This window comes from Gorilla gorilla, chromosome 23 (genome assembly GCF_029281585.2).
Source record: "Gorilla gorilla gorilla isolate KB3781 chromosome 23, NHGRI_mGorGor1-v2.1_pri, whole genome shotgun sequence".
In the NCBI taxonomy this organism is placed as follows: domain Eukaryota; kingdom Metazoa; phylum Chordata; class Mammalia; order Primates; family Hominidae; genus Gorilla; species Gorilla gorilla.
The window spans coordinates 21,668,264-21,693,118 of record NC_086018.1 but is presented as its reverse complement, the minus strand read 5'-3'; the positions used below and the strand labels follow the sequence as shown (position 1 = coordinate 21,693,118).

The 24,855-nt window shown below is 54.4% G+C and overlaps 1 protein-coding gene across 10 annotated transcripts in view; it reads right to left on the bottom strand.

The window, feature by feature from the left end:
* CABIN1 (calcineurin binding protein 1) overlaps positions 1–24,855 on the bottom strand; it is a 165,068-nt gene that overhangs the window by 22,926 nt on the left and 117,287 nt on the right. For all 10 annotated transcript variants that reach the window (XM_063704700.1, XM_004063169.5, XM_055375155.2 and 7 more), the window contains exon 29: positions 21,237–21,350. In XM_063704700.1, coding sequence (XP_063560770.1) covers positions 21,237–21,350 — 114 coding nt within the window. The remainder of the gene's footprint in view (positions 1–21,236; positions 21,351–24,855) is intronic.

Sequence of the window (24,855 nt, the reverse complement as noted above, 5' to 3'; positions counted from 1 at the left end):
TGCCAGTAGTGCCCTGTGGCAGGCAGAAGTGTAGGTGTGTGGGGGAAACGACTGGCCACAGCCGAGCTGTCCTTGCTGTTACAGTTGGGCAGGGGGGCTGCAGTGAAGACTGCTGGAGTAATGTCCTCAGGGCGGAGGGCAAAAAAGAGATGCCATGGTAAGTGGGTTTTACAGCTGGAAGGGGCCTCATTTTCCACCTAGGCTGTGAGGCCCAGAGAGAAAGCACTGGGTTTGAGGGGTAGGGTTGGGAGTAGTAGGCAGCTCTCAGGACACCCCTTCCCCCAGTTTCAGTATTCCAAGAACGGCAACAGTACCCCATCCCCAGGACATGAGCAGCTTTGCAGAGCTCAGGGAGGGTTGCTCTCCGGCCTGGAAGCGGGTACTGTACCCTGCTACAGATGAGAAACAGGCTCAGGAGGGGAGGGCCTCACTCACAGCGTCCGGCCATGCCCCTGGCACTCACAGCTCCAGTGTGCACACAGCATCTTCCTGATTTCCCATGAAGGTAGGCTGCACTGGGACAGTCTACCAACTCCTGGCTGCTCCTCCCACTCCAGTTGAGGGGAGGCCAAGGAAAGGCAGGGATGGGCCAACCTGCATGGGCTAGGTGAGAGAGATGCTGCCCCAAGCCCTGGCTTACCCACCCCCAACCCTTTGCCCCCATGAGCTTCTCTCTTATCACATAGCGCCATTCTTCCCTCCACAGACACCCAGGGGCCTCAGACCCATTTAGCCCCTATCCTGGTGATACCTGTCCTAGTGACATCTCCTCTCTGAGCTGGCTGGTTTCCACCTGGCCTACCCCTGGGCTGGCTCCTGGAGCCAGCGTTCCAAGGCTTACTCTGTGCCCCTTCCAGGTACCCCTAGTCCAAATCAGCCCCAGGTCCAACCTGCCCCTTCAGCCTGGGTAATGTCACACTCTCTGCCCTCCTTCCTTTCCTCCAGGAGGAACTCAAGAGGCAGTGCCTCAGGATCTCCTCGAGGGATACTGCTCCCTGCCAGGCACTGGACTTGCTGCTGGGGACACAGAAGAAGGAGGCTCGGGTACCTAGAGATCATTCACTTGCAGGGGAGTCACAATGAGCACAAGCTACCTCAAGGCTGTGTGAGGACAAGGGGCTCCTCACCATGGTCAGGGTCTTAAGCAAGGAGTTCTAAATCTGCATGTTGCTCAAGCCACAACAGCCCCTTGCCATCTACCTACATTCATATAGTCATTTGACAGACACACATAGGGACAGGTTCAGAAACACTGGACACTGGTGCAGTCACACAGCAATAAGGCCACTATGGCTGGGACCTGTCCCCAAGGCCCGACTGGCTCCAGAGCTAGTTGGGCCACTCTTCCCAGTTGTCCACAGGGCTGTAGCAGACACGAGGACCAAAGCGACACTCACACCTTGCACAGCTCATGACCTTACTTCATACCTTATCTACTTCCTGTAAGATCAAGTTGGACCAAAGGAAGCTGAGAACATCTGCTCATCACACCCAGGCCAGGAAGAAACTGTGTGTTGTCTGTGGTGAGTGTGTGGCTCTCTGGAAACTAGTCCCCTGCATCCCAGAGGCCTCCAGGTCCATCACGGGCAGCACCTAGCTCTCCCCAGCGCGCATGCCTTCCCACAGAAAGAGCAGAGTGGATAGGTGCTCTCTCAGACACGTTGCCAAAGAAGGGATCTGCAGGCACCACTCCACCTACCAGCACAGATGAACACACTGAGGCTCAGAATGGGCTGGGCAGCTTGGGGTCCCAGTGCCTGGCTATCACAGCAGGAGGGAGTCCTGTGGTGGAAGAGGGGAGCTCAGGGCTTCTGTGCTAAGCCTCTGCTGAGTAAAGCCTCTGGGGAGACTTCCCTGGGAGAATGTTGCTCCCAGCTGGGCTCCGAGGCCTTGTGGGTTCCAACTTCCTTGGTCCCCCTCCCAGCACCACACGATGTCCTGCACTCTGTGCCTGTATCTGTGCCAGCCCTCTCCAAAGCCCCATCAGATGGATACTGCCATGTCTGACAGGTAAAAACACTCAGGCCCTGAGCATGGAGGTTCCTCACTAAGCTGAGCCTTACCCTGTCACCCCCCAACCCCCCAGGAAGTGCTTGTGTACATACCAAGAGGTCCCTGGAGCGTCATGTGATAGTGCTATGACAATCAGAGGCTGGTGAGACTGCCTGCCCTGATCCTTGAGGATTCTCTGGGCTCAAAGAGCTACGCTTACTGGCACTGTCAGCACCCTATGCAGGAAAACCCTGTGGGTCCTAATTACCCACAAAGCACCTGGATGTCCAGGACACAAGCCTCTGACCACTGCCCCAGAGAGAGAACTGCTTACCCACCTCAGGGCCACCCCTGAAAGCCTATGAAGTTGCAGCTCTCTGCCAACCTAAGGAGCCCAGGAGACCAGGCCACCCCAGCCATGCTCACCCATAGGCCAGCAGGAGCCTGCTTAAGTGGTCACACCCTCCTTGGAAATATATGCTTGGCCTTTGGCTCACGTGGCTGGTCCAAGTAAGTACCTTCACACCCCCCACCCCAGTGGTGGTGGGCTTCTGGTCCTGCAAATCCAAGGCGCAGATCCCAGAGCTAGGCTGCTGCCAAAGGTGCTGTCGGCTGAGCTGCCCAGGGGACCTCATAGCCCCAGTGGCACCCTATAGCCATCCCTTCCAAGCCCTGAGCGGGTGCAGACCTGTAGATTTCTCCTGGCTCCTTTCTTTTTTTTTTCTCTGCTCTGTCGCCCAAGCTGGAGTGCAGTGGTGCAATCTTGGCTCACTGCAACCTCTGTCTCCTGTGTTCAAGCAATTCTCCTGCCTCAGCCGCCCAAGTTGCTGGGATTACAGGCACACGCCACCATGCCCAGCTAATTTTGATATTTTTAGTAGAGATGGGGTCTCACCATGTTAGCCAGGCTGGTCTCAAACTCCTAATCTCAAATGATCCACCTGCCTCAGCCTCCCAAAGTGCTGGGATTACAGGCGTGAGCCACCGTGCCTGGCCCTGGCTCCTTTCTTGCCGTGGCAAGAATGTTCCTCAGCGTTAACAGTCCCAGTTCTCAGCCTGGGAGCTTTGAAGCTTCCAGTTGGTTTGGAGGCACAAGGCCTTGCTGCTGCTTACTTGCCTCCCTGCTGTGGGACACTGACTCTGTGTGACCTGTGTCTGGCAATTTTTCTACCTAGAGTGTGACAGCAGAGACTGCTGAGCCTTACAGTTCCGAGTCAGCCAGTTTCCTCTCCTTTCCCCAACAGTCGAGACAGAGTGAAGTGCGTTTCTCCTCCCTAGACTCACAGACCCCCAAAAACCATCCTGTCCAGATGCCCACAGCTCCACTTGATTCTTGCAGGCTAGAGCTTCTGCTACTCAGAAATTGTCCAGCCTGTGCTGAACTTTAGATGTCACTGAGTCCAAATGCTCTGTGTGAGCCATGAGTGAGGACGCAGAGATGAGGAAGACAGAAATGACCTTCCTGGGTCAGCCACAGCAGGGATCGACTCAAGGATCCCTGTCCCTTAGTCTGGGGCTGCCTCCATCTCAGTGGACAGCTGTGCCTGGATCACGTGCACATCCACGGGGACGGCACATGCGGCACCTGGTGTGCACAGGGCTGTTGTTGCTACCAGTGCCCTACTGAAGGGGAAAAGATGCCCCAAGATGGCTGTCCCCACAGTTCCCCATCACCCGGAGGCAGAACTGGGATCTCAGTCACCAATACCAGGGCCGTGACCCAGCCACAGCCTGGAGGACTGAGTGGAGGAAGCATGGGCCACTGGAGGAAGGTGAGGATGGCAGGGGCCTAGGACAGACAGAAGAATGAGGAGGCAAGAGGTGGGTAGGCAGTGCATGCAAAGGGGGTGCATGTGGCAGTGGGTACCATATCTGGGTGAGGACCTTTGTGGAGAGAGAGGGGTTGCAGGGAATCTGGGGAACAGATTGGGCAGAGAAGACTGGCCAGCAGGCTCCAAGGCCTCTTGGTGTGAGCTGAGGCCTGAAGTGTGATCTGATGGAATCAAGAGCCTCCCTGAGGCAATAGGATGCTTATACTGGGCCCCTCTGAGCCCCACCCCCACCTTGCTGCCCAGGCTTCTAGAATAGCCCACTCTTTGGAAGACTGCTGAGCTGCTTCTGTTTCATCTCAGGAGGGGAGCCCGGATCTTAGAAAAGCCACATCTGACATTCACATGGAGAAAAGTAGGGCAGTCGATCCATCTTCTGACCCCTGGTCCCTAAAAAATGGCTTTTGTGGGCTTGTGGGGATCTGGCTCCTCTGGCTAGGCTGCAAGGTAGGGAAGGTCATGGGGAAGCAATGGGGCAGGGAGAATTCCTTGGAACCAAACTGTGGTTTCAGGCCATGAATGGTGGCAGTTGCCATGGTCTGTGCCAGGTGTCCTCCCTGGACGGCCTGCACAGGATCTTTGTCAGATAGACCCCCTTTGTGCAGGGAGGGGGCCAAGCTGAACAGGTAGCGGGAACAGGCACTCTGGTAGCATGGGTTAGCCTGACCACGAGCCAGAGGTGAGGTCCTAGGCAGAGCTGGTACCTCCAAGGGCGTTCGGGTTCCCAAGGAGGCTCACATCCCACTACCTCTTACTGCCTCATGACAGCTCTAGGGAGAAATCCTTCAATCCCCTGTGTTGCCTCAGAAAGGGAACAAACTTGCCCATGCTTGCCCTACAGAGTCACCCCCAAACTAGAGGGACAAATTTGAGACGTGACCAGAAAGACTTGACCCAAGCATAGCACCCTCCATTACGGCACCAAGGCCTCCCACCCCTTATGTGAGGGAATGGGACAGGGTCCATCTGCCAGGAAGAGGGTCACTGGTTCGGACCAGCTCCCACACTGACAAGATGCTCCCACTGGAGAATAGCAGAATTTAGCCTAGGTCTAACTCCAAACCCAGCACTCTTCCACCAGCGGAGCCAGAAGTGCCCCTGATTATCTGTGGCCAAAACATACTCTCTCAGCCACCAGGGTTTGGGGTCTTCTCAATCCCACCTCAGCACTCTCTTGGTCTCTCTAGCCCCCGTCCTGTCCTAGGCTTGCACTCTAAGCTATGCAGTCTGCTGCTCTCAGAGCTCCCTCCAGCAGCGACAGCACTCGGGCCTCCACACCCTGAGGTGGTTTCACTGCCTAGAACAGAGCCGGCCTGCTGATGGTGGTGGCAGGCAGCCCTTCAGGACTGGCCTAGTCTGCCCTCCCCACTGCTGCCTCCCTCTACCCCATGAGGGACCCTCACGCTGCAAACTGCCTCTCTTGGTTTTCCCTCCTGGAATGCCTTCTACTGAGTCTGTCTGACAATCTGGCCAACTGCAAGGTCAGTGCAGGCCTCCAGGAGAGCTCCCAAGCACACTTGCTGAGGACTGGCAGCCACCTCTTTCCTGTACCTGCAGCGCCCTGAGACTCACACAGTAGTACACTCAGGGCACCTGCTAAGAGCTGGAAGTGGTGCTCATAACCAGCCTCACAAAAAGTAAAGCTAAGGGCGGTGGGCTCCCAGCAGTTGGAGCCCTCCCTCTTACCACTGTTTCCCGAAGCACAGTTATCTCCTGTCTCTCAGGAGAGGAGCTCCTCATCTGTAGCCCTTGGGAGCCAGCCTTCCATGTCAAAGGCCTCCACAACGCAGCCTCTTTTGGTGCCCCACACCCGTGAGGCAGGGCCAGGTTCCTTCCCCATCAGGCCGAGGCCTCATGTGCCTGCCTGGCTGGGCTGTATGGAGTCTGGGCCTAAGCCGAGGCATGGACTGGAGTCCAAGGCTCCTCCACCCCTCCTCTGAATATAGCCAGGTAGGCTCCTCCCTGGAAATAAAGCTCAGAGCTGGACCTATGGTGGCCAGTTCTTGCTGTGTGCTTTCTCCAGCCTGGGGTTCCCAATAGCAGGCTCTGAGCAGTCTAAACAAATGACTCAATATCCCTATGCAGCAAGGGAGTTTGGAGAACTCTATAGTTCTCCAGTGATGTGCCCAGTGATGGGGTGGAGTCCACGGGGAAGAGCCATGAGGCTCTACCTGCTCTGACCTAACTTAATTCTAGACTATTTACTCATATTTAGAGATCAGCATTTCAAAACTTCTATTTTGAATAAATCAAATTCCTACGATTCCTTCATGTGGCCTTCTCAATTGGCCCTGATCCATCTCACCTTCTCCCCCACTGACCTCAGTGAGCCTATCTGTAGCATGTCTGCCTTTATCCATGGTCCTTTTCCCTATCACAAGTCCCCTGGACACAATGGCAGTGTTGTGTGCCGGGCAGGCCCTGGGGGCCCATGGTAGTAACAGGCTTTCCCAGAGTGTTCTCACGTGACCCTCCCCATAACTCTAAGAGGTGGGTCTGGTCAACCCCACTTTGCAGATAAAGAAACTGAGGCTTACAAACACTGACCAGCTTGCTCAAAGCCACTCAGGTCAGGAGTGGAGCCTGAGGCTGGCTGGGGTGATCCTCACCGGGCTCACAGGCGGGTATAGGACACCCATCACAGAGGCCCATGTGTGAGGGAGTCTTTGGTCTGTTCCTCTTGGTCCCCAGGAGCACTTGTCAGCTGCAGCCTGTCATCATGGTAACCAGGCACCAAGCTCTGCTTTTGGATTTCAATCCCAATGCAGCTCTCTCAGATGCAACTTGGTCAAACTTGCCAAATAGGAAAAAAGTTGTGTGTGGGGTTGGGGGAAAGCAGAGGGAGGAAAAAGGGAAGAGAAAGGGAAAGAGGGCAAATTTCCAGACTGAAGCCACCCCAGAAAGGAGGCTGGCCACTGACCTAAGGGTCGACTTCTCTGGGATGGCCGCTGGTGGCAGGGCAGAGGAGAGCCCACAGCCTCCGCTGGGCTCACACCCTGCCTGCTCAGGAGCCTAGGCTGCAGGGGGGTGCAGCCTGAGCAGGTGGGGCCTGGCCCTTCCTGCCTCTGCTGGAACAGCTGCCCTTTCATCTGTTTTCCATTTGGGCATGACAGAAAGGCTTCTTTTGGAAAAAGGACTGGAAAACCACTGATCTCATCCAACTGGCCCACCTTTGGAGATGGAGAAACTAAGGTAAAAGGGGCCAAGACCAGGAAGTCACAGCAGGACTAAACTCTGAGGACAGGGCAGTGTCCACACCGGGAGCAGGCAAACAGGGAAGATCAGAGGATTATGCTGGACTTAGACCAGGTGCTATGGTCTTCAGAGCCCCTCCTGCTGTCTACAAGTCCCAGCCACACCTACTGAGGCTCCTGCCACAGAGGGCAACCCTAATGACATGCACAGCAAAGGATGGGAGCCCTCAGGACTGCTTGTGCCCTTTAACCCTGGGGCTCAAAAGTCAGCCAGGGCCCTCAGAGAGTCTGGGGTAGCCCCAGGCTCTTGGCTGCCATGAGAATGAATCCATATGGCCCTGCCATAAGGACACACTCTTCTATTGGAACAGCTCAAACATTGTCCATCTCTGGGCCATGGGAGGTACCATCTGGGCCCCTTGCTTGGACTTCCATGGGCAATACCCATGTGGAATGAGCACCCAGTGCTCTGTGGGCTGAGAGGACAGTGTAGTGGTGGCACTGCCAAGTCTTCTCTCAAGAGGGAAACTTCTAACAGCAACCCCCTCCTCCTTTTGGCCCCAAGATGGGGTGCTTGTGGTCCCTGCCCCTGCCAGGTCCTGCAGCTTCTTGTGGCCACAGCCCTCCCTCAGCCTCTTCCTGCCTGCTCACACCCAGACTCTGCCTTTGCCCAGGCTTTCCTGAATGTGAGTGGGCCACCTGCTCAGTCTACTTTCCAAAACCTTGCTGAAGGTCCCACACCTCCGCTTGGAAGTGTACCTCCCCCAGCAGACAGTGCACCTGGGCCCAGAGCAGTGTCCTACGAGGACAAAGCATGTAGAACAGGAAGCTCTGCCCAAGCTGAGACTGCCACACACAGGCCTGAGAAAGATGCAGCTAGGCCAGGCGCACTGGCTCATGCCTGTAATCCCAGCACTTTGGGAGGCTAAGGAAGAAGTATTGCTTGAGCCCAGGAGTTTGACACCATCCTGGGCAACATAATGAGACCTGTCCCTCAAAAAAAGATGTTCGCTGGGTGTGGTGGGGCACATCTGCAGCCCCAGCTACTTGGGAGGCTAGGGCAGCAGGATCACTTGAGCATGGGAGGTCGAGATTTAGTGAGCTGTGATCACGCAAGCCACTGCACTTCAGCCTGGGTGACAGAGTGAAGCCCTGTCTCAAAAAAAAAAAAAAAAAAAAGAGAAAGAAAAGAAAAGAAAGAGGAGGGAAGGAGAGGTGGAGGGAAGGAAGGAAGGGAGGAACAGAGGGAGGGAGGCAGGGAAGCAGGGAGGGAGGGAGGCAGGGAGGGAGGGAGGCAGGGAGGGAGGGAGGAAAGGAGGGAGGGAGGCAGAGAGGCAGGGAGGCAGGGAGGCAGGGAGGGAGGGAGGGAGGCAGGGACGGAGGGAGGGAGGCAGGGAGAGAGGGAGGGAGGGAGGTGCTGCTGGGATACATTCCAAGAACAAACCTCTGAAAAATAACTTGTGGTGGGAAATGAAGTTCATGCTGAAAAATGCTCCTCTATTCAGGAATGTTAAACAGCGAGCTCCTGACTGAATACCCAGGGCAGCTGGGGGCAGAGGGGGCTGTGGGCTGAGGTGGTGGATGTATATACAAACACTGGCATCCCACTAGGGAAAAAATAGCAGCTGCTTCTGATAGGCTGGGCAGAAACTCCGGCATGGAGGCTGGCCCACGGGACATGGGTTCCCAGTCTGGGCTCTGCCACTTACTGGCTATATGACCTTAGGCAAGTCATGAGTGCGCTGTCTGCAGAGATTTCTGCACCTCCTAGCAGGATGGTCATGGGGATTCCATGGGATCATGAATGCTAAGGGCTTAACAAGATCATCTTCCTCTGCCCAAGCATCCTGGCTTTGCCACAATTTTGAATCCACATCTGGAGATGAAAACTGTCTCCGGATAGGCAGAAAATAATTTATACCAGGAATGATGGTCTAAAGCCTGCTTACATTTTATTTATTTAATTATTTTTTAAAAAATTCTAACTGTGAATGCAGGTGGCCTGGCTTTTGCTGTGGTCCTGTCAGGGCAGGGGCCTGGGCAATCTGTGGCCTTGTCCCTGCCACTCCTCTGTGTGTACTTCCTCCTACTGACCTCTCCTACTGGTGAGGACACACTGTAGCTTCTCAGGCAGGAAGCACCCCCTCTCCACCTGCTGCCTCTCAGGCTTGCCCCTCCCCAGACAGGGCAGCCTTCATACCTGCTCCAGGCTGAACACGGGGGCTGTGCAAGCCGGAAGCTGTGAAGTTCCACAAAGCTTGCAGAGCCCAGGATGTGGGAAGGAAGGAGAGCTCGGGGATACATTTAGAATCCACACAAGTTTGCTAACTCTTTTAAGACTCTTAAAAACAGGACCTTTTTTCCCTGGAGAACTTGAAGTGTTTCTTTTGTTTACTCTGCTTGTGCAACTGGCCCATAGATCATCTCAGCAATGCTAAAAATAGTGCTAGTGCAGCAATTCCTACTACAGCCAAGTGGCTCATATTTCCTCAATTTAAACTTTTTTCTTTCTTTTCTGTCCTATGATTCCCACTGTTATGTGACTGGGTTTCCTTTGATCCCCTGACAGTCCTAAGGGCTGCTGCATACCTCAGTTAATCTTAGTGATAGAGGAGGTACTCAGAGAGGCCAGATGACCTGCCTAGGTCACAGCCAAGGGCAGAGCCCGAGGCAGAAGCCCAGCCCATTTCCTCACCAGCCAGGGTGGGATGTCTACAGCCACTGGTGACTTGTTATCATGGAGATACCCCAGGAAAAGCCACAATCAATCCCAATTTCTTCTGAAAACCAGATGACATAGCGCATTAGGAGCTGAGACTACCCTTGGGGAAATAGTGGGATAATAAGCAGCGCCCTTCCATCCTAGCACGGCCTTGAGTGGCATCTCTACTGTGTTGCATCCATCCTCCACTGAGGACACTGCTTGCCCTCAGAGGCATCCTAGCGCCCTGTCCATTGGAGGACAGACATATGCATGCATGCAGACCCAGGGCCACATGCCTGTCACACCAGGCAGAGACACACGGGACGACAGATCTGAGCATCAGAGTGCCAGGGCTGAGCACCGGGTCCCCCAAGCCCACCTCCTCGGCCCTCTTGTACTCCGCCTCCCCTCATCCCATCAGTCCACAGGCAGTCTGGGTCCTGGCTCAGAACACCTAAATCCTGGCTCAGGTGCGAACTTGCTGTGTGCCTGTCTCGGTTTCTTAATTTGCGAGGCAGGGACCATGGCACTACCTACATCTCATGAATTATGAGAATTCAACAAGCCATTGTATGTAGAAGTGCCAAACACAGCACTTTGGAGCCCTGAGGAATGGTGGGTTGACAGTGCTCCTGCTGCCTCTGCCCCAGCCCCAGCCCCAGCCCAGCCCCTCCAGTGCATTCAGGGCAGCTAGTGCAACACCTGGAAGACGCTCCTCAATTCAGCCCCCCTTTCTTTGTGAGAAAGACCAAACTCTGCACCTGGCCCAGGAAAACAGGGTCCAGTGGTGGCCAGCTGGCCACCCACCACTGCGTATAGCATGCAACTCTGCGAGGCCCTCCCTGATGTGCATGCGGCACCGTCTGTGCCCCACACTGTGCCTCATGCTGCATCTTCTGCTCAGAAGCCTGGCCCTGTTCTGTCCTTCACAGGCATGTCCTCTAACGTCACTCTCCTGTCATTCTCACACTGTCTGCTCACTTAGGTGATGGGGCCTGTGCTCCAGGAGGGGCAGGCCTGTCTCCAAAAGCACATGTGCAACAGTGACTCCCATAGGGGCTCAGGCAGGATCCAACACTAGCCTGGGCAGGGCTGGGGATAAGCTTGGGGAAGGCTGGGCTGTGCAGTCACATTGAGCACAGCAACACCGAGCACAGCAACACCTGGCAGGAAAGCCCTGACTGGAAATGGCCTCCACCAACAGTCTGAACAGGCCTAGGATGGCCTTGAGGGAGAGGTGGGCAGGAGGGGCAACAGAGTGCCAGGTGAGGCCCCAAAGAGGGAAGTCAAAATGTGGAGGAGATTTACTTGTGGTTTCTACAAATTGGGGCCAGTGCAGCCCAGCTGCCCCTGTGCCCATGATCTTCCCATCTACCACAGGCCTTCTCAAAAGACACTGTGAGCTCTGGGTTCCATGGCTGCTGGATCATGTGCTCTGTTTACCTGATCATCTCCCCTAGGGACCTGGGCACCCCTTGAGAGTGGGCCTCTCTAATGGCTTAGTGGAAGATGACATGCACCATCAGGTGACCAAGGGCTGGGCAGAATGCTTCACCACCAGGAGGTCTCAGCCCTGCTCTCTGATGGTGAAAGCAAGGGAGGGACAAGAGAGTCCACCTCCTGGAGAGGCAAGGAGGAGCAAGGACACAGTCTGACACTCTTGCTGTCCCTCCCCATCACATGTCCACAGCAGACATCACTGCTGGAACAGAGAGCTTAGATGTGACCTCTGAATTTCCAACGACATAGTGGCTAAGAGTGCAGGCCTTGGATTCAGACAGACCTTGAATGGTAGCCTGGCCACTTGCTAGCTTGTGATCTTGGGCCATTATTCCCTAGGCTTCTGCACCTTGTTCAAAGGGACACAATAGCACCAGGCTCCCATGGGGCCCTGGCCCACTGTGTCAGGAATACTGGCAATTGCTGCTGCAGAAGACAAGCACTTGACAAGCATCCCTTTGGCAGCATTCTCTCCCGGCACCCAGAGCAGCCAACCAGTTGGGGAGTGGCACTGACCTGAGCCCCTTTTGACCACACAGCTGGCCCAGGGCCCGAAAACAGCCATAAGCACTGCTGTCCAAGGGGAAGAGCCAGGCCTCTGATGGCCCAGGGGGCAGAGGGTAGAAAAGGGCTTTGGTTTTCCCAGCCTGCAGAGCCTATTGGTAACAACTTCCCCATCTGTACAATGAGAATGATAATAGTACCTAAGCCTCACGGACATGCTATGTCACCTAAGGAGGCACCCCCCGATCAAGCCCCCAGTAAGTGCTGGTCCTGCCACTGCTACTATGGGCCGCTACTCTCTGCCAGGCCCCCAGCAAGGCCAGGCACAGCCAGGCCCAGCTGCTGTGGCACTGCAGGCAGGGTAGCATCCTCCATTGTCACTGCTCTCAGCCTCAAGAGCCCCAACCCAGGACACGCCTGTAGGCTACCAAGGAAAAATGGTACAACCCAGCTAGCCAGCCAGTTGGAGCCACACCAAAAGGGCCTGGGGGCTCAGCCTAGCAGACAGTGTAGTCCCACAACCCAAGGGAATCCCTGCTTGATGCCACAGCCTAGCACTGGTTCCCTCTCAGTCTGGAATCCCAGCCTCACCTCCTATGGTGGGGCTAGATGCCCACATCCCCCTGCCCACTGCTACCTAATTCCATCCTCCCCATCCACCCAATGGGCCATTCAGATAACACTCCTGTCTAGGACAGCTGGGCCAATCCCGGTGTAGGAACCAGGGGGCCCCTGACTTGAGGCTGCCAGCCACAACGCATGGGCTTCCACACTATACATAGTGAAGTACACACCCCTCCTCCAGCACAGACTGGTGACAGGACCATGGCCAAGTCACTTTACTTCCTAGCACCTCTTTGAAAGGTGACTACTAATCCAGGCTTGCAGGCTGGCCTGTGGACCTGAGCCCTTTTTGACCACACAGCTGGCCCAGGGCCTGGCACACAGCAGGTATTATGCTCCTTGAAGTGTGAGCAAAGGGACAAGCAGCGGTGGCATGAAAATTGGTCACAACTGGTCCTGAGAGGGGAGAAGGTGATATGGGACTGACTTGGGGGAAAGAGTGAGGCTATTACAAACCAGCTCTTCCTATCCCCATGTTCCCTGGCCCTGATGAGAGAAGGTAGGCAGGAACACCCTGTGTGGACAGTCCTGGGGCTTGTTTACCTGCTGGGAGGCAACTCAGATCTGCTTGCAGCCTGGAGTGGTGTGGGGCACCAGGAATTGAGTGGAGACCAACACTTCTTCCCTAGGTTGTGCTTTGGTCTTCACTGATGTCTGCCTGCAACAGGCTCTGAACCTGGGGCTGGCACCTGGGGGCAGGGGCTGACCACAGGCCCACCAGGGAAGGTACCTCTCTTACAAGCCAGAGGGATGGAGAGAGAGAAGGGGCAAGTCAGGCTGGGGCTGGTCAGGGAGGTGATGTCAGATCTGGCCCTGCAACAGGAGGCAGATGTCTCAGGCACAGACCTTGGGGCCTGGCCACAGCTGTGTTCCTGGGTGACTGAGTCAGGATATACCTGTTCCCCTTGCTCTGGGGCTGCTAATTCCCAGTCATTCGTCCTAGGGAATTCTTGAGGATGAGAGGAATTCAGTCACTAGGCACTGCCTGCCTGCTGAGCTAGGAGAGGTTTTGGGAGGGCAATGGCAATGCTGTCCTAGATGAGGTCCCTGCCTTGGGGTGTCCAGGTCTGCTGGGCTCCAACAGCCTCCTTCTGGACTACTGGCTCTCTCTGAGGAGAGAGGCACTGGCTGAGACCTGCTCTGGAAGGTGGGTCCACTGTACCCACCCCTAACATATACCTCACATCTGCTCACTGGGTGCAGGGAGGGGTTTCCTCCAAGGTTACACAATCAACTGGTGGCAAGTTAAAGTACAATGGGCATGACTGATTCTTGCTGAGAAGGACAGTACCCTGGGCTTTGGAGACTTTCTCTCCTTCCCCCCAACTCTGGCAGGTATGGGGTACCAGAAATTGGGTGGGGAGGCCCTTCCTCCCTACCAGACCACATCAAGGCCTTCAGTGAGCACTCAGGCTCCAGGGCTGGGACAGTACAGGGCATAAATGTTTTCAAGAAACAAAGACAGCTCATGATGACTGTACCTCCCATCAGTTTAAGCAACACAGTCAGGACAAACAGAACCACCTGTGGCAGCCACCAAGTAGGAGAGAACATGGCAGACCCCGGGCAGACAAAGGGGACTGGCTACCGGTGTGGGAAGAGGCTCAGCCTCCCCAGTCACATGGGAGACACACACTGAAACCACCTGGGGTTTTTTGGCACACTCCACAGATTGGCCAAAATGAAAGTCATCTGTGGTTCTGAGTCCTGGGAGGGGGTGGGGCAAGGGCAAGGGCTGGTGGGAGGGCATCTGGCCTGGCTCTGCCAAAACAGCTGGCAAGGTGTGGAAGTGCTTGGCTGTGGGGACCTGTGTCCTGGCCTCCAACTTCCAGGCATTTGTCCTGGAGACCCTGGCACAGGTGAGAAAGGAGATCAGAGATAGCAGCATTCTTTTTCTAATAGTGGAAAACCAAAAGCCACCTATCCGCTGGGAAGAGGGGAGGTAGACCACCAGGACAACCAGACAGTGGAGTGCTATGCAGCAGTGACCAAGAACAGGAAGTTTGACCACCATCCACAGGCACCAACGACTGGGCCAGGCCTCACAGAAAGAGGCCTGTGTGGTGGGTGTGACAGCTAAGGCCACCATCCACATCTCAGGCTGCTCCATTCAAGCCAGGGCAGGGCCTTGAGCTTATGGAGGCCCCAGCCAGGTGTGAGTTGGAGCTCCTCCTGCTCCGTGCTTAAGTCACATCCTAGCACTGGCCTCTAGGATCCAAAGATAAGCCCCAAGCCCTCCATGCAGGCCCATCTCCAGACCTAAGGGTGATTTGTGTGGCATGCCAAGTGTGTGATGATAGCTTTCATCCACCTGTCGGGACCACTCTGCTTACGGGTAGCCCAGGCTGAGTAAGGGGTAGAGTGGCTGGGAGCTGTGCCTGCCTGTGCCCAAAATCTGTGCTCTTCTCAGTGATCTTGGGACCTGGGGGCTGCCCACCTGAGCAGCGGCAGAAGCAGCTTTAGGGGAGACACCACACTCAGGGAGGCCACAGTAGGCCAGCACCTCCCTTCCACTCTCACACTCAGGCCACCACTGCTGCCTGCCCCACACGGCCTCAGAAGCAGGAGGCAGTACCAGCCTGGCCCTGAGCTCCCTTTGCTTCTTTCAGAGGCTGGAAACTGGGTTGAAACAAGAAAAAACCCTGCCTGCTAAAATAAGCAAACATTTTGGGGAAGGAAGGAGAACCATCTCTGTCTGGCTTGGTTACTATGGGAACGTTTCTGAATCAACTACAAGACAGGGAGAGAAGTTCACCCTGGACAAAGCAGCCTGGCTCTGGCCCATGCAGGCTTGCCTGCCAGAGGTGTGTATGCCTGCGGGGGGAGCCCCAGAAGCTTCTGGGCACCCAGACACAAACCCTCAGCCTCCATGGTGTGGGTAGCCACCCCAGCAGCACCTACCATCTAGCTTGGTGCCTGCTTTCCTGGTCTCCTCTGCCCAGGGAGGACAGTGTGTGGAACAGTGGGACCCAAGACATGCCATGTTCACTCCTCCTCATGTTCAACCACAGTGCTGAGCCCTGCTACACGTCCATCTGTGCTGCTGTGGGGGCCAGCCAGTCATGGGGCAGTTCCCATTTGCAAGGAGTTCCTGTCAGCAAAGCTGACATAGGAACCCAAGGTTCCACTCACTCGATCCTTAGCACCCATCCCATTCTCTGGTCCCTTAAACTCCTCAGGAAGGTTCTGTCAGCAGCCCAGCCTAAGGAGATCCCCCGAGGGTGCCTCTAATCCTAGCCTTCCTCTCCTGCCCCCTTTCTGGCTGAGCAGCACCCCACCCCGCATGGGAGAGCCCAGCTCCCGTCCCTCCTACATGCCCTGTAGCATGTTATGAAGGCCCCGCATGGAGACATGCAGGCAGTGCTCTACCGTCAGCCTGGAGCATCCTGTGGCCAGGGCCAAGGCTTTCCCTGACTCCTACAACATCCAGCACTAGCTGATCCAGGAGAATGAGCTTGGAGACCAACTGCTGAGGGGAAAGGGATGAATGAAATTAATCCACAAATATTCATGTGGGCATCTCTTCTGGGCCAGGCCAGGGGACTTAGGAACACAGCAACAGCACAAAGATGCACAAACCAGGAGACTGTGAGAGCAGACACTGGGCCCATACATGTGTCCACCCAAGGAGACTGGGCAGCAGCTGCAGAGAGCAAAACGACCTGACCTTCTCACATGGAAACTTCTCCAAGACTTGCTGTCATGGAAAAAGCAAAGTCGCTAAAAAGTGCACACGCACACTTTTTTTTTTTTTTTTTGAGACGGAGTCTGGCTTTGTCGCCCAGGCTGGAGAGCAGTGGTGCAATCTCAGCTCACTACAACCTCCGCCTCCTGAGTTGAAGGGATTCTCCTGCCTCAGCCTCCTGACTAGCTGGGACTACAGGCATGCACCACCACGCCTGGCTAATTTTTGTATTTTTAGTAGAGACGGGGTTTTGCCAGGCTGGTCTCGAACTTCTGACCTCAGGTGATCCACCCACCTCTGCCTCCCAAAGTGCTGGGATTACAGGCGTGAGCCACTGCACCCAGCCACACACGCACTTTTTAAAAAGCCGCACGACACATCTGTTTTTGTACACACAGACCCAGAAAAAGATAACAGCTTGGCTGATCACAGAAGCACCTCTGAGAAGGGCACAGTGCCTGGGGATGGGCAAACAAAGGTATGTGGACTCTATGTGTCTGAACTGTTGGCAGTGAAAATGTGGTCCTATATGACTGTGATATTATGATATATATGACAGGATATATATATGTTTGTTCATCCATGGTTGCTGGCTCCTAACTCCCATAGCCCTTGTTACTGTAAAGAGAATCTCTCTTTTTCTGACCTTCTCCTGCCCTTCTTTCCACTTGCCCAAGACAGGACTCTAATTTGACTGTGGGCCATAAGACCTTCATTCCAGATAAGAGTCCTGCCCCACATCCTGGAGGAAGGAATGCTGCAGAGAGGGCAAGAAGAATCTGAACAGACAGGCCTTGTTGGGTTTAGATCATAATCTTTTTGTCCAATAACATTTTGACATAGTTGTCCATGTTTCAATCATGCCTGTGAAGTCTCCATAAAAGGCCAAAGAGGACAGGTTCCTGAGCTTCCAGATAACTAAATACATGGAAGCTCCTGGTGGGTGGTATGCCTGGAGAGAAACAATTACAGGAGGATAGAGCCTTCCCTGTACCCTCCTATAACATCCCTTATAATAAACTGGGAAATGTGTTTCTCTGAGTTCTGTGAGCCACTTCGGCAAATTAAACCCAAAGGGGGTTGTAGGAACATCAACTTGAAGCCAGTCAGTCAGACATTTCGGAGGCCCAGACTTGTGACTAGTGACTGATGTGGGGGATGTTTTGAGGACTAAGCCCTCAACCTGTGGGATCTGACACCATCTCCAGGTGTTGAAATTGAGCCTGGGCAATATAGCAAGACTCCGTCTCTATAAAAAACTTAAAAATTGGCTGGGAATGGTGGTGCATGTCTGTAGTCCCAGCTATCTGGCAGGCTGAGGTAGGGCCCCCAAGGGCCTAGGTGACACAGCACGATGCTGTCTCTTAAATCTGCCCATTTGGTCACAGAAGTCTTCTGTTTGTGTTGACTGTTGTGTTGGTGTGAGAACAAAGGAAAAGGGGTTTGAATTTTTCCTAAACTACAACTCTCACAATTTTCAAAAATTATCATTAAAAAATAACAGAAGTGCCCCCCACCCAAGCTCTAAGGATGTCAGGCTGAGCAACACAAAGGCTGGGCAGTGTGGATGGCCCAGGACAGTGGGTTGAGAGGGATAGGGATTAGGGTGCTGATGTCCCCAGCCTCAACCTCCCTTTACCTCCTCTCAAGGGCCAGCACCCACCTACTGCCTTTGCTTCCCACTAGACTAAGCAGTAAACCCCAGTGCAGGCTAGAAGAGAGGTGAGCCAGTCTGTTCATCCCAACCTAAAGGCTATCTACCAGAGACATGGCCCCATCCCAGCAGAGTCAGCCAAGGGCTGCCCTAAATGCTCCTTCATAAACACGTTAGTATGCAGTTTCCCCAGACTTGGGAATATGCCAGATAGACTCATTTGCTGAAAGCATTCAGGAACTGCCCAGCATTTCTTGACATACTGGACACTAGGCATAGCTCAAGGAGCACAAGTAGCCCAAACCTATCTCTAAAGAGAAGAGGTAAGAAAGCAGAGGAGGACAGAGGCCCCAAACGATGGTAAAAGCAGCAGGTCACTGGGAAGCATGGAGGAACAAACAACTGTCCTGGAAGTGGCAAAACCACCAAAACACCCAGTCTGGGCTGGGGTGGCCCTGATCTTCAGGGGCTTCCAGGTGCAGGGATGGCATTGCCTATGTGCCAGGCCTACATGAGGCTGTACCAGCCTTCCCTCCCACATGCACACAACCTCAGACTGCTTTTCTGCAAGACTCATTTTGGAAGGTCCCAGAAACTAAGGAGGAGGTGCAGGGAGTGAGCCCAGTGGGAAAGGGGCCTGGAGCATGTGGCTGCCAACTTGGATGTGTTCTGCGGGGCAGGCATCTGAGGGGCCAGCTTCCCCAGCTTTATCATTAGAAAGGCTGAGGTCTTCCCCTGTGAGGAAGACATGGAGGTTGGGTCCTTCCTTCCAATATCACTGCACAGGCTTTAAGGGCAAAGCACCAAAAGGAGAGAGGAAGAGAGGGAGGGAGGGAAACTATTTTCTTAAGTACCTGCCATGTGCCAGATCCTGTGTTAGAAATATTACCCCGGTATCTAACTTGATTCCTACAGTTGCTCTTCAAGCCAGGTAATAGAAGCCCACTTTCAAGGTGAGGAACCCAGGACAGGGAAATTAAGCAACTTGTCTAGCTCTAACTCGCCTATCAACTGCAGAAAAACAGATTTTCAAAACACTGACAAAGGGCTCATTTCATTGATATATAAAGAGTTCTTATTAATCAATAGGAAAAAGACCAATAATCCACTAGAAAATGAACATGAAGGACACGAAATTTGCATAGAAGTTAAAATTAACGTAATGTCACAGTCAAGGCAGTGCTTCATAGGTGAAGCACTGAGCCTTTCTGTGTGTGTGCGTATGTGTGCGTGTGTGTGTGTGTGTGTGTGTGTGATGTATTGTTTGTAGCAAAAAAGACAAACTAATCTAAGTGTCCATCAATAAGGGATGGGAGGCCAGGCACAGTGACTCACGCCTGTAATCCCAGCACTTTTGGGAGGCCAAGGAGGGCGGATCACTTGAGGCCAGGAGTTCGAGACCAGCCTGGCCAACATGGTGAAACCCTGTCTCTAAAAAAAAAAAAAAAAATACAAAAATTAGCTGGGTGTGGTGGTGCGGACCCGTAGTCCCAGCTACTTGTGAGGCTGAAGCAGAATTGCTTGAACCCAGGAGGCGGAGGTTGCAGTGACCCGAGATTACGCCACTGCACTCAAGCCTGGGCGACAGAGCAAGACTCTGTCTCAAAAAAAAAAAAAAAAAAAAAAAAAAGGAGGGATGGGTAGGTAAACTGTGGGACATCCCTATGTTGGGAATACTATGCAGTAGCTATCAAAAAGAATGGGTGGGTTCTAACAGTATCTCCAAGAGATACTGTTAGAGATATTGTTTAGTGAAAAAATACAAGGGGCAGAAGTGTGTGCACTTTTGCCTTTTATGCGCATCTATGTGCACTAGCTTGTAAATGGGCAGATGCCCTCTAGAAGGACACACATGAGACAAGAAACAGTTTCTGCTGTGTCCCCTAGGCTGTGGCCTGGGCATGCAGGTAAGAGGGCACCTCTCTTTTGCAGCAAATCCCTTGGTATCATGTAGATTGATTACCAATAACAACCCTACTTGTCTATAAAATACCAAAACAGAGAGGGTGGGCAGATGCAGGGCTTTCAGGATCTCAAGCTCCTACTCTGACCCCAGAAGACCACGCCCTGGGAGAGGAGGAGCCATGGATCCAGACACTCCCACCAGCTGGCTGGCTCTCAGTGGGGACCTGCCTGCCACGTACCCTGAGAATTGGCCTGTTACACCCCTCCAGACCTGAAACCTGCTCTCCTCAGCTCCTGTTCAGGCCACCTCTGCCCTTCAGTTTCTCCATGAGTAAGAGGGAATCAAGGAAAATACAGAAGAAACCAAAGCTCAGAGGGGATGTATGACCTGCCAAAGTCACCCAGCTGGGAGCTGGCCATGCTGGGAGGGGCGGTGGATAGGTAAGGACTTGGAGGTAGAGGGGAGTGAGGGGCCAGCTGTCTCCATGCAGGACAGAGGAAATGGGGGAGGGTAGATCCAGGTGGTGTATCATGAGGAGCAAGGGTATGAGAGGCAGGCAGGCCTAGGTGATTGGCCCTGCCCTGCTCAAGGAGTAAGTCTCCACCTGACACGGAATATCAGGGCTGAAGTTCACTAAAAGCCCAATATTGGTCACACTCTTTTTTTTTTTAAGAGGGACTCTCACTCTGTCTCCCCGGCTGGAGTGCAATGGCACCATCTCGGCTCACTGCAACCTCCGCCTCCTGGGTTCAAGCCATTCTCCTGCCTCAGCCTGCTGAGTAGCTGGGATTACAGGTGCCTGCCACCATGCCCAGCTAATTTTTGTATTTTAGTAGAGACAGGGTTTCACCATGTTGGCCAGGCTGGTCTTGAACTCCTGACCTCAGATGATCTGCCCGCCTCGGCCTCCCAAAGTGCTGGGATTACAGGCGTGAGCCACTGTGCCTAAGCCACATTTGTTTTTTTGTTTGTTTGTTTGTTTGAGACAGAGTCTTGCTCTGGTCCCCCAGGCTGGAGTGCAATGGCATGATCTCGGCTCACCGCAACCTCCACCTCCCGGGCTCAAGCAATTCTCCTGCCTCAGCTTCCTGAGTAGCTGGGATTACGGCACCTGCCACCACGCCCAGCTAATTTTTGTATATTTAGTAAAGATGGGGTTTTGCCATGTTGGCCAGGCTGGTCTCGAACTCCTGACCTCAGATGATCTGCCCGCCTCGGCCTCCCAAAGTGCTGGGACTACAGGCGTGAGCCACCGCGCCCTGCCCACACTTGTTTTTTAAGCAGTCAGAATCTCCTACGTGCTTGAGACCACAGGAGCTGCTCCAGCAGGAGGAGGAAACCTGGGCCTGTACCCCTGTCATCACTGCCTGTGTGGCCCCAGAATACCTGGGGCTTTGGAGAACATACCAAGCTCATCCATGAGTCTCCCCACAGGAGGGGGCAGTGACTTGCCAGAAGTCGCTCAGCAATCACAGCCCCACACCGGAGTCTGGCTCACTCTCGACTGCACCACCCTGCCTGCCCTCTGAGGATGCCGCAAACCTGAGGCCCTGGGAACACCCACCTAGGGGGTCAATTCATGCGCCTTCAGTGAAAAGCAGTGGCAACAAACAGCCTTGGAAATCAACAAGGCAAAGTACTCACGTTGAAGAAATTGGTCTTGTTCCTCTCGCAGAAGAGCCCCTGTGCCGGCATGTGCTGCAGTTGTTGCCACGGGATACTGCTGCCTAGCAACACGTCGCGGGCCCACTGGAGGTTCTGGGGAAACAAGAAGTAGGTTGGAAGTGAGTGTGTGGGCTGCTCAGGGCGCCCACAGGGAAGGCAGGCGGTCCCCTCCTTCCTGGCTGCATGGCAAACCACGATGAGCAGCAGTTCCTGCAGACATCGATTCCACAGCTCCAGGCTGCTCTGGCCATGGGCTTTGATCATCAGGCTGTGAGATGCATTTTCAGAACTGATCTCTGGCCCAGCACCACTGGTTTAGGAGTGTAGTCTTTGACTGCTCAAGGTGGAGACTGACAGACCCCTGGCCCGACCAACCCTACAAACCTGCCACATGTACCCAGTACCCACCTTCTGTCAGGGGGCCCCCACAAGCCCAAATAGCAGCCCTGACTTATTTGTCAGGAATGAGTAGCATTCCTTATTCACGGCCAGTGGTACAGCTGCTTTAGGCTCGGAGGGCCGGACTCTGGCCACAGTGCTTAGGTCGGTGATCTCTGGGCAAAGAGCCTCTTGGTGGAATCCAGGCCCAGGGGAGAATGGTGTAGGGTAAGAGGGTGAGTGTGGGCCTGGCTGCCTCTGCCTTCTCTGGGGCCGTCTCACTGGCCCATAGAGCAGGCCTTCCCACCAGCTGCCTGGCCAGCCACTCCTCCCTCTCTGGTCTTCACCACAGCAGCCAAGCACCTTGCACTGGCCATCTCACTCCACCTCAGGACCATGCTGTCCTAAAGGAAAAGGGCTGGCAATGGGCAGAGCTGGGCTTGGCACCTGGGACTGCACAATGCCAGACCCTCTACCCTTTCCACGGCACCCACTGTCCCAGCCAATCTGTCCTCCCCTCCCGCTCAGGTCCCTTGCTCGCCTTTCCCAGCGCTGGGCGCAGGCCTTCATCACCTTGCACTCCAGCTGCTCCGAAAGCCCTCTCATTTCTTGGCCTGCAAGCTTGTCCCACCTGGTCCCATTCTGCCCACTGCTGGACAGGCTGAGCATACTGAACCGTTCCCCTAATCATCATGAGGCAAAAGTGCAACTCCAGCTCCCTGACTCGCTGGCTGTGGGGCCCATGCTAGCCTGCCTCTAAGCCTTTGCTCCTATGAGGGCTACCCTTCTGCTCCCACCGGGATGCTGTAGGGACTGAGGGCTGCTCCTGAACACTGGGCAGGGAGGGCCCTGTGGCTGTGTGTAGGAGGCTCCATTCACTGTGAGCTTCCCGTCTGCTGAGGGACCCCCTGCCTGCCCCACCCTGAGGGGAAGGAGAGACAGGCAGAGGAGGGAACAACCTGGGCAACGAAAGGGTCCTCAGACCCTGGAGGCAGGTTCCCAACTGAGAACAGAAGCCACTTTGCTCAAACTCACAGAAAACAGTAAAATACCCAGTCCTGACCTTCAACTTCTGAGCTCTAGCACCCTAGGAGGAACAACCTGTAGTTTACTTTCAAGTGTCCCCAGCAGCTGGGCGCGGTGGCTCACGCCTGTAATCCCAGCACTTTGGGAGGCCAAGGCGGGTGGATCACCTGAGATTGGGAGTTCGAGACCAGCCTGACCAACATGGAGAAACCCCATCTTTACTAAAAATACAAGAATTAGCCTGGCATGGTGGCGCACGCCTCTAATCCCAGCTACTCAAGAGGCTGAGGCAGGAGAATCACTTGAACCTGGGAGGTGGAGGTTGCAGTGAGCCGAGATTATGCCACTGCACTCCAGCCTGCGTGACAGAGTGAGACTCCGTCTCAAAAAACAAAAAAAAAACAAAGCAAAACAAACAAAAAAACGTCCCCAGCAATGCCTGGCAGCCATGCTTTGGAAAGCCTGCTTCCCGGGCCACTCATTCAGAAGCCTCCTGAGGCTGGTTCCAAGTTCTCACATAATGCTTCCCACCTCTGCACTCCACCCCACCCTATCCCAGGCCACATGCCCCTGCTCCACAGCAGGTCCAAGGAGGGAGGGTCAGCTGCAGAGAAACTGAGTACAGGGTGGGGAGAAAGGGGTGGGGCTTCAGGTATGCTTCATTAAAAGGAATAAAACCAAAGATTAGCTCAAAGATTAGTGAGTAGAGCAGGGCTCCAAGAGGAAGACTCAGGTCTCAGGAAGCCCAAGAAAGGGGCTCACAACCTGCATCAGTGCTCGGCCATGACCCACTGTGACACTTGGTTCAAAGTATTTCCCAAAGGAGATCTGAGAGGCTCAGCCCAGGCAGGTGTCCATCCTGGTCTAATCAGCCATAGGTGGACTCAAGAAGGTGATGTGGGACACTGTATTTTTTTTTTTTTTTTGGAGACAGAGTATCACTCCGTAACCCAGGGTGGAGTATAGTGGTGTGCTCTCAGCTCACTGAAACCTCCAAGTGATTCAAGTGATTCTCCTGCTTCAGCCTCCTGAGTAGCTGGGACTACAGGTGCCTGCCACCATGCCTGGCTAATTTTTGTATTTTTAGTAGAGACGGGGTTTCACCACGTTGCCCAGGCTGGTCTCGAACTCCTGACGTCAAGTGATCTGCCCGCCTTGGCCTCCCAAAGTGTTGGAATTACAGGCGCGAGCCACCGTGCCTGGTCCGTCACCTGCACTTCTAATACCACAGTTGAGCACATCTGACCATGGAGGTAGGCTGCAAAGGAGACCTCCCTTTTACCCAGTCTGAGAAGGTCAGGGAGGCTCTGGGAGAAGGTGATACCTGGGCTGTGGTTTGCACAAGGCCGTTACGGGGATAAGGGACTCACTGAAGCAAGTGCCCAGACACCTGGGACAGTCAGGGCCTAGCCAAGGAGGTGGAGGGGATCAGATGTGGCTGCCCATAAGGCCAGTGGGGAGCCAGGGTGCTATGAGGCAGGGAGTAAGTGCTAAGACCATGGGCTGCAGGGCCCAGAGCAGAGGCAGGCTGCCTAGGGGACTGAGCCTGTATACCCTTGCTCTCCTCTATGGCCCTGGCCTCAATGCTGTGGCAGACCACTCCTCCAGCTGTGACTTCATGACCCAGGGCACAGGCCTGGCCTGAGAAAAGTTACCCAAGAGTCATGACCCCAAAGCTGCTTCTGGGGCTCCTCAGGAACTTGGAAAAGTGTCCAGAAGACCTCTTTAAGTGGCAGCACTTGAGGCCAGCAGGAGGAGATGTGAGACACTGACTTGAAGAAGCATCTCCAGTAGCCATCATTTTCCTAAGAATACCAAGAAAGTAAAGCCTCAACAAAGACTTCCTTCTGGCTGGGGACACAAGAGAAAGCACAGAGGCCAGGATGGAGTCACATAGACTCTGCTTCCCTGCCCAGCTGCCTTGTTGCAGGCCCTGTGGCCATGGGACGGGAATGGACATTCCTCTCTGGTTTGTTTTCCACCACTCCACCTGCACCAAGCCAGTTTGTCCCCCAGATTGGAGCAGAAAGGGAGAAGGCAGTGGGAGAGGTTTCTGGGGCAAAGGGTGCAGAAAGCACTAGCCTGTCAAACTCAACCTGGATTATAAATTAGCTTCCTGCAGACCTGGCTACTGTGTACTGGTGGAGAGTGTGTTTCTCCAGCTGTCTCCCAGGCCCACCAGAGAAAGAGAGCT